The sequence below is a fragment of the Frieseomelitta varia genome, unplaced genomic scaffold (assembly GCF_011392965.1).
Source record: "Frieseomelitta varia isolate USP_RPSP 00005682 unplaced genomic scaffold, Fvar_1.2 scaffold_984, whole genome shotgun sequence".
In the NCBI taxonomy this organism is placed as follows: domain Eukaryota; kingdom Metazoa; phylum Arthropoda; class Insecta; order Hymenoptera; family Apidae; genus Frieseomelitta; species Frieseomelitta varia.
Window position 1 is genome coordinate 308,872 of NW_025110794.1, and position 7,996 is coordinate 316,867.

At 29.9% G+C, this 7,996-nt stretch overlaps 4 protein-coding genes across 6 annotated transcripts in view; 2 read left to right on the forward strand and 2 right to left on the reverse strand.

Annotated features, from left to right (window-relative positions):
- LOC122538325 (protein virilizer) overlaps positions 1–7,996 on the forward strand; it is a 33,435-nt gene that overhangs the window by 17,802 nt on the left and 7,637 nt on the right. The gene's annotated exons all lie outside the window — the stretch shown is intronic.
- On the reverse strand, positions 86–2,526 carry LOC122538334. Of its 3 annotated transcripts, none has more exons than XM_043672309.1 (2): positions 1,901–2,526; positions 86–1,768 (listed from the first exon to the last, which is right to left on the reverse strand). In XM_043672309.1, the coding sequence occupies exon 2, from the start codon at positions 1,317–1,319 to the stop codon at positions 837–839; it is 483 nt and encodes a 160-aa protein (XP_043528244.1). In that variant the 5' UTR covers positions 1,320–1,768; positions 1,901–2,526; the 3' UTR covers positions 86–836. The 3 variants fall into 3 exon arrangements, with proteins under 3 accessions (XP_043528244.1, XP_043528246.1, XP_043528245.1); XM_043672311.1 differs by having other exon boundaries at positions 86–1,794; XM_043672310.1 differs by having other exon boundaries at positions 86–1,794; positions 1,872–2,526.
- On the reverse strand, positions 3,939–7,925 carry LOC122538328 (dynein axonemal assembly factor 4-like). Its single transcript, XM_043672299.1, has 9 exons — positions 7,658–7,925; positions 7,341–7,578; positions 7,081–7,279; positions 6,494–6,995; positions 6,319–6,419; positions 6,081–6,234; positions 5,811–6,020; positions 5,025–5,295; positions 3,939–4,148 (listed from the first exon to the last, which is right to left on the reverse strand). The coding sequence occupies exons 1-7, from the start codon at positions 7,778–7,780 to the stop codon at positions 5,814–5,816; spliced, it is 1,524 nt and encodes a 507-aa protein (XP_043528234.1). The 5' UTR covers positions 7,781–7,925; the 3' UTR covers positions 3,939–4,148; positions 5,025–5,295; positions 5,811–5,813.
- Positions 4,858–5,682, forward strand: LOC122538335 (vascular endothelial growth factor A-A-like). Its single transcript, XM_043672312.1, has 2 exons — positions 4,858–5,000; positions 5,102–5,682. Exons 1-2 carry the CDS (start codon positions 4,933–4,935, stop codon positions 5,436–5,438), a joined length of 405 nt encoding a protein of 134 aa, XP_043528247.1. The 5' UTR covers positions 4,858–4,932; the 3' UTR covers positions 5,439–5,682.

Below are 7,996 nucleotides of genomic sequence, written 5' to 3' on the forward strand. Positions count from 1 at the left end.
TCGAGTATTTTATATTATTCAAAAAAAATTTACAAAAAATTACACATAAGGAATGAATTAAAAATATATAACAAATACATATAAATACTGAAGTCATTATAATTAATTAATAAATATCAGTTTTACACATTTTTCAATACAATTAAAATGAAGTCTACCAATACTATAATTTCGATGTTTATGATTGTATAAGTAAGACAATATCACAATGATGAATATTAAACTCTTTTTCTAAAAGAGTTATAGTAGTTTCTAAAATAATAATACATTTTGGCCCCCTTTATTTCTGTTTAATATAACTATGATCACGTACGAAATATGACTAGTTGTAGTTATAATTTTCTCTAGTTATGTGTAATCATCTGAATCTTTTTTAATGAACTTTTTAATGAAGTTAATTATAATTTTATAACTCTTTTTAATTTTTTTAAACAAAAAATTTTCCAAATCTTGTGAAAACCCTCCAAATCTAATGTTTTTGAGAAAATCCTTATTTTCTGAGAATTTGTATAAATTCGTTGTGCATCAAAAATAATAATATTGTAAAATAGGTGTTTACCAGCAATTTTATGATGATTTGATGTTAAAGAGACAATAAACACGTTGTTAGGCTTCATGCCAATTTTCTTTGCGTATAGCATCGAACACACACTGAAAGTTTTCTAACTAAACTGGTACCAGCCAAGAGAAATAACAACTTGAACATTCTTAATTATTTCGATTCATCAGCAGTCTTAATATTTTCTATAAATCAATACTGTCTGTTATATTATAATATTATAATTTATTATGCAAAAGGCATGTGTATCGTTTTAATCATCCTGGACACTAAATAGCTAATTTGAAATTAGCGTTATGTTAGGCTGTTGATGCTCTAATTGGTAGCGATCCATGATCCTGGTAATTTTACAGGAACATTGACCATGTTGTTCCACACTAATCCATTGTCTTCTGTTACTAGTTTCGAAGCTCCAAATCTCAATTTCAATCTCCTCGTAATAAATCGCTGATTTTACAGGTAAACAACTCATATCTGGATTCGTGCAGCATCCGGAGTGTCCATCGCATCGCTTCACGATAATATAAACAGGCTGAATGGTACTCTCTCCAGAATTCTGATGCACGTTTTGCATCAAGTCTTTCAGATTGTACGCTCGAGATTGTGGTTTTTTGCAAACAAACATGTTGGACGCTTTCACTGCATCAGATAACGAAATCCTATTGTTATTTACTGCCGCTGATCGAACCATGTTGTCCAGCATCAACGGGATGAGTATTATTAACTTCAATAGAAAAGTCCTCAATAATCTATTTCTCATGCCTCGTTTCTTCGTTAATTTATTCTGTAATTCTTATTGAATAATCTATATTGTATCACCAAAATTATTTTTATACACACAGTGTAAAATTGAACTCGCTGAAGATTACGTTCATAAATTCAAATCTTATGGCGCGATATTTGACGAACACGTTCGAGATGTGCCTTCTTTAACAAAATTACACGAACCATCAACATGTAGTCGTATCAAGAAACGTCCAACTGAGACTTTCCTGCTGCCAGAAGTGTATTTATACGTAGAAGAGCTTGCACACATACGTAGAAGAGCTTGCACAGATTCATGCACATGTAAAATCCGATATCCTGAAACTCTGCGGTGACATTTACTCATGCATTTCTTCACAACAACTCAAAATATCCTGGTGTGTGGGAACTGTTAGAGTTTCTTCCTTATGCGTCATCAATTCCATCCTTGATCGTGATTCGAAGCTGATATCGAAATTTTAAGTTAAATTCTAAATATACAATTAAATAATAATGTAATAAAATCAATAGTATAATAAGTCATTTTATGAATAAAATCTTCAATTACACATATTGTTCAAACATAAATTCACGTACTGAACTCTTATTTGCCACTCTCAACATATTTGTTAATGCGATCGACTATAAGACTTTCTGATAAGAGGATGTACAGGCTTATATCAAAGTCGAACTTCGACTTTTCTTTTATAGTGATATGTTGCTCAAGCGATCTACACACACATTTGAAACGTTTTATCTACATATTCAACAAATTTTTATCACACAAATAAACGCACACGATATTGTTCACAATTGAATAGATAATCAATGACATAATTAAGATCATATCACTTATGGAAATCAAATTGAAATTAGAAGAGTGCCATAAATTTTCACGTACCAGTAAAATTGATTCATATAGGTGTGATTCATTGAAAATCGAGTTCAATAAATATTTCAGAAGTATCCCGTTATGTTACATGTTTTCCCTGTTAGTCCATAAAAAATCTTTAGTTTATACATTAAAGAAAGACTCTAAGTTACAATGCCTGAGATTTCAAGGATTAACTTTTCTACAGTTCAAGAATTTTTCATAAACGGGATTTCTAGAGTGATGTTTTACGATTTATTGCAAAGGAAGAACTGAAGTAAAGTCATTTTCCCGCAAAGATCACCTTGAGCTATGATTTTAAATTGTTAAATTATTGAAGCGATGCACTCAAAGCTTTTATAGAATGTATTTTAATTTTTGAATGTTTTTTTAAATTTTATATTCACATTGATCTTTCTTGTTTAAAAAAATAACAAAACGCAGATAATTGGAATAAATTTTATATTTAAATTCTAATAAAACAGATGAAATATTAAAATTACCTTCAATGAAAAGATACTACCTATTTTCGACTAATTGTCATACATGCAACGCGTTCCGTCTTACAATTAGTTGATTCAGTAGATGTATTCCTTACGAAAATTTATTTCTTCTTTATATATATTTTATAGAAATACAATTATATTAACTACAAGGAGGATATATTAAGTGTTTTCTATGCGAGATTATGTATAAAAATATATAACTTTTGCTTGTTCGTTCTCGCAAAAGTTATCGAAATGACATAATCATTTTATAACTTATTATGTTATATAATAATATAGATCAATATATGATACGATAATATAGATCAATACAAAAAAACAAACAAGATAAAAAAGAGGCCAAAAATAAAATTTACTTTAAACTCGTGAGCTTATGAATCATTTGTACTTCAGATTCGCTAATAGTTACATGTAAAATAGTAGAAATTGTTTGTATCTTCTTTTGGCAGTTTGCCATACGTTTAATTTTGTCTTAGATTTTTGTCTTATATTCATTTTATTTATTTATTATTAAAATGAATATTATTAATTATGTGTTTTATTAATTTCCATCAATCAATTTTTTGACACAGAAAGAACATCTTTCTTAAAAAATATTAATATGTTTACTACATTATAATTCTTGTTATAAGGGATGTGATTAATAGTAAAAATATGCGTGCAATTTTACGCATTCATTTGACGTAATAGGAATATCCCTCATAGCGCAATAATTGAGCATTTCTATTTCTGGTTTTGCCCAACTATGGTTAATATTATTGCATTTCCAGAAAATGCTTATTCACATTTAATTAAAAGCTTCTAATAATAAATAGAAGCTTCTATTTAATTTTTTCAATTGTTTCTTATTTGTTATCTTTATTAAATATATAAGTAGAATAATTAATAATAAAAAAGTATATAATGAATGGTACGTGCTAGAAGTCACGTAATTCACTAATTAATTATTAATTAAGTTTTAAATGACATTAAAATGATTAACTAAAAATTTTGATTACACAATCTTCTGAAATCTAATAGTTATAAAATGATTGTTCTCAAGACTACTATTAATCAATACACACAAGGTTCCATTAACGGTTCATAGATTCGTTCATGGATTCTTTGCATGTCATTGAGTCTGTTCCATAAATAGCTGTTAACGAATATTCTTGTAACATGAATTTCGATTTGGGCAACCGATAGCTACTCTCACCTTTCATATAGAAACTTTTTCACAAGCGGATATATCGTTAGTTTGACAATTAGTAACATAACAATTTACAGAGCACGCAAAAATGAAAAGGATGTTATGAATAAGTTTTGCAATCAGACACCTCGCAGACAGCTTCAATGACTCACTGCAACCTGCCGCATCATACAACGCATAACATTGCGCAGAGAGGGTCAACGTATTTCATACCATGTGGTTCCACCAAATAGTTCCTCCAATTTAATTATATAAATCTTTTGATATTTAATCATTTCTCTGAATAAAAATTAAACATATTAATATTTACCGACATAAATGAAAATATTACAATTAACAATTAGATTTAAATATCCTTTTTAATTTTTTTAATATTTATATTTATATTGAGAATTTATATTTTTAAATGAGATATGCCAATAAAAATAAAGCCATTGATACTTTTATAAAAATTATTCGAGAGTAAAGAAATTCGAACAAGGTGCATCGATGCACGAAGAAATAATGTTTGAGATGCAACCGGTACACGAAAGAGAAAATCAGAGGGTACATAATAATTTGACTGATGACTGGCCGAAATTTGTCAGATTCAAAGTACAAAAAAGGAAGGAGAAATATGATGAAAGGAGAAAATGAGAGAAAGAATGACTAGTCACGCGACGTAACATGGTCTCAGTTCGAACGGGAGGCAGGACCCACTAGTTGTAATTATAGTTATCTTCACGATGTTCTCGGAACGCTTTGCTTCAAGTCCTCCTCAAGTTTACCGAGAAATGAGAGAGAGACGGTGCAAATCGCCATAGGACGAGAGAAAACAATACGGCCAAAGGTAGATCAACGAAGAAAGATGACGAGAAATCGGTAAAAGAGGGGAGGCAGAGGGCACCGGGCCGAGGATGAAAGTTACATGTATATATAGCGGGAGAAAGAATTCAGATCGCAGAAGAGTGTTAGCAGTTCTCGATCCCGGACAATTGCCAGTGAGATCTATCGAAGCGTGTGTTGATTTTCAAATCAATCTGTTCGTCAAAATATCATTTAATACTAAAAAATAATTGGAAATATGAGAAGATACATCTTACTGTTGATTTTTATTCACCTTGCTCTTGCTACTATTGGTAGACATCATAGGTAAATTATGTTATACGTACTTACATACATGTACAAATTCAAAGTGTATATCAGTCACGTGACTTTGACAGATCGATTAGAATAATGTACTCGATTTTCAGAGATAGCGGATTTCTGAATCATGTACAGCTAGTGCATGAATTTCAGTGTTCCATGCCACAACCAAGAGCTGTACCAGTAGCAGAACTTCTAACTATTGGTCCTAGTCCGGATGAAATTTTTTATCCCGCCTCTACCGTCCTGACACGTTGTGAAGGAGCCGGATGTTGTTCGGATCCGAAACAAATTTGTGCACCTATCGAAACCAGAAACATCAGTCTTGTTTTTATGGTAAAACACATGATTGATCGACAACGTGACAGGCATCACGAAGTGATACATGCTTTGGAACATACAAAATGTGGGTGTGTCGATAAAAGAATTATAAAGTTCGATTGACCGGCTCTATTGAAATTTTTTGTCAAACATTTACGTGTTATCACAAGAATATTACAAGTAGTTACTTAATTTTTCGTTAAAAAATTGAAATATATCAAAATAATATTTATAATCCCGCGTTTACTTTTAGTGTAGGATAAGTTCCTTGATTTAATCATTCTTCAGGATTTTTGACTGTGATATTTTTATAAGTATTACATGTTTTTTTTAAGTAACATATTAATAAACGTTTTTGGAAAACATATTTTTTTCACGTTTAATTTCTTTTCAAATATTTTTTGTTTTTGTATCTGATGCTTTGTTTAAAAAAATAACAAGAAGAAATAGCGTTCCATGAGTTTTTTCAGTTAGCTAAACAATTAATTCACCTACTTGTTAATCTTTTATGTTGAAGTATTGTTTTGCAGCTAACACGTCATGTTTTATACTTTCATTGTTCGGTGTTAATTCTAGAGCAACTTCTAGCTCAGGAATACCATGCTGAGGCGCGGATAATTTACAAAGAGCTGCGCCTCGTCGAGCATGACACCTAGCCCTTGACTCTCGATTGCTTTCGCATTTCGGTTCCATTAGTTCTAGTGCCTGAAAGATAAAATAAATGTTAAATCTTACTTTTAATAAATTACAATTTTAATAACATACTTTAGAACAGTCTTCTACACATCTGTAGTAATTTCCCAATGCATAATGTGCTGCTGACCTATTTACATAGAGGGATGCCATTTTATCACTAATTTTAATACCATACGTGTAAGCGCTTATAGCTGCCAGGTAATTTCCAACTTTGAAGAAATCACTAAAAAAACAAAATAATTTCCAAAAAATTTGTTAGTTTACAATTTATCAACATTCGATTAATACAAAAATGAATTAAACGTACTCTCCTTTATCTTTTAACCATTGCGGATCTCGTTCTTCTGATCGAAGATCTTCCGAGTCAAAACCAATTTTACGTCTTGCTTCCGCTTGTTTTTGCAACCACTGTAATTCAACCAATATTAATACGACCTTTTTTTTTAGATTAATTTAATAATTATAATATTAAAAAATAATACTTCTTGTTCTTCCACATGAGAGCTTTCCCTGGCCGGTGTTGGGAATTTCCGTTCCGAAAATGTAATGTTAATTGTACCCGTTTTTCTCGGCAACGGTACTGACTTCGAAGATTCTTCAAATATGTTATTTCTTTTCAAAATATTACCTTGTATCGCAGCTTTTACAGCTTCTAATCCTGGTCTTCTTTTTTGTTCTTTCTCATAAATCATATCTAAATTCTTTTTATTTATTGCTTTCTTTACATCAGAATTGGAATCAGAATCTTCAGAACAACTGGTATCGTTTTTGTTAATAAGAAAGTCATCTTTCTTTTCTGACATTTTTATTTGAAGATTACTCTCTTGATTTGTATTTACTGATTGTACTTTCATAACTGTTTCTTTATCGATTTCTTTGGATTTAAATTCTTTTATGGTGCCATTACTATTAAATATTTCTTCCTTGGTTATTAGTCGAGATTTTAATCTATTATCATCATCTTTAAACCATTTTAATGGTGGTCTTGTAAAAATGATATAAAAAAGAATTATTAATTATATTAAAAATAATTATTTAAGAAAAAAAAGTTATTTGTTCAAATCCTAACTTGTAAGCTTTTCTGTTTTCTTGTATTTTCCCTTCAATATTAGAAAATAATGGTACTTGAGCTTTTAATCTCCAGTCTTCAAATTCTAGCATTGCTTCTTTCCGCTGTGTATCCCGTATCGCATCTATTTTATTCAATGTAGCTGTATTGACACTGATTTGTTCTTTCACCGCTTCTTTTTGCAAATGTTGACATTTTTCTAAAGCAAATTATGAATCATTGAAAAGTTTGTAATATTATATATACAATTCTTTACATACCACTCTTAAGTTTGATTTTTTCTTCGGCAAGTTTTTGAGCATGTTCCAAAGCTTGAGCACGATAATCTTGTTTAAAATCATTATTAATATCTTGTACTTCAAGACTAGGCCAGTTCAAACTGATGTTTGCTTTACGTAAAGTAATTATTGCTTCTTGTTCTGTCAAAATACATTTACTTTCTTTTTCAACAATATTAGCCCAAAGAAATAATTCTAATATGAATGGTGGAAAACTGATCTGTTATTGAATTAAATATCACATATTATGTTCATATTTGATTGCTATAATTTCAATCATTAAAAATTAAAATTTTTACCTTTACGTAATTATCTATTATGAATAGGTCAACCTTTTTTGGATGGCCTTTCAAAGGTACGTTTAATATAACAAATTCTGAAGTTTGACGCCAAGAAAAATCTTTAATAATTATAGCTGGCATTTTCTGGTTTAACACAATTTTCTATTATGTATAATTCTTACTGTCGAAATGATGCAGATTATCGATCAAACATTTTTCGATATATGGCGCTTTATTTGAATACGTATATTGTTCTAAGCGTGAAAAAATACACCAATATGTAGGATTGTTTCTATATTTACGATCCATTTTAGTACATAAAAAATTTCATTCTAATAATAAGTACATACATGATAT

Excerpts from the sequence above, each read along its gene's own strand:
- LOC122538335 (XM_043672312.1), top strand. The coding sequence starts at position 4,933 with ATGAGAAGATACATCTTACTGTTGATTTTTATTCACCTTGCTCTTGCT. Across the intron at positions 5,001-5,101 it reads ACTATTGGTAGACATCATAG|AGATAGCGGATTTCTGAATC; the intron begins GTAAATTATGTT and ends CTCGATTTTCAG.
- LOC122538328 (XM_043672299.1), bottom strand. The coding sequence starts at position 7,780 with ATGCCAGCTATAATTATTAAAGATTTTTCTTGGCGTCAAACTTCAGAA. Across the intron at positions 6,420-6,493 it reads CTCATGTGGAAGAACAAGAA|TGGTTGCAAAAACAAGCGGA; the intron begins GTATTATTTTTT and ends GTTGAATTACAG. Across the intron at positions 6,021-6,080 it reads GTGTAGAAGACTGTTCTAAA|GCACTAGAACTAATGGAACC; the intron begins GTATGTTATTAA and ends TTTATCTTTCAG.
- LOC122538334 (XM_043672309.1), bottom strand. The coding sequence starts at position 1,319 with ATGAGAAATAGATTATTGAGGACTTTTCTATTGAAGTTAATAATACTC.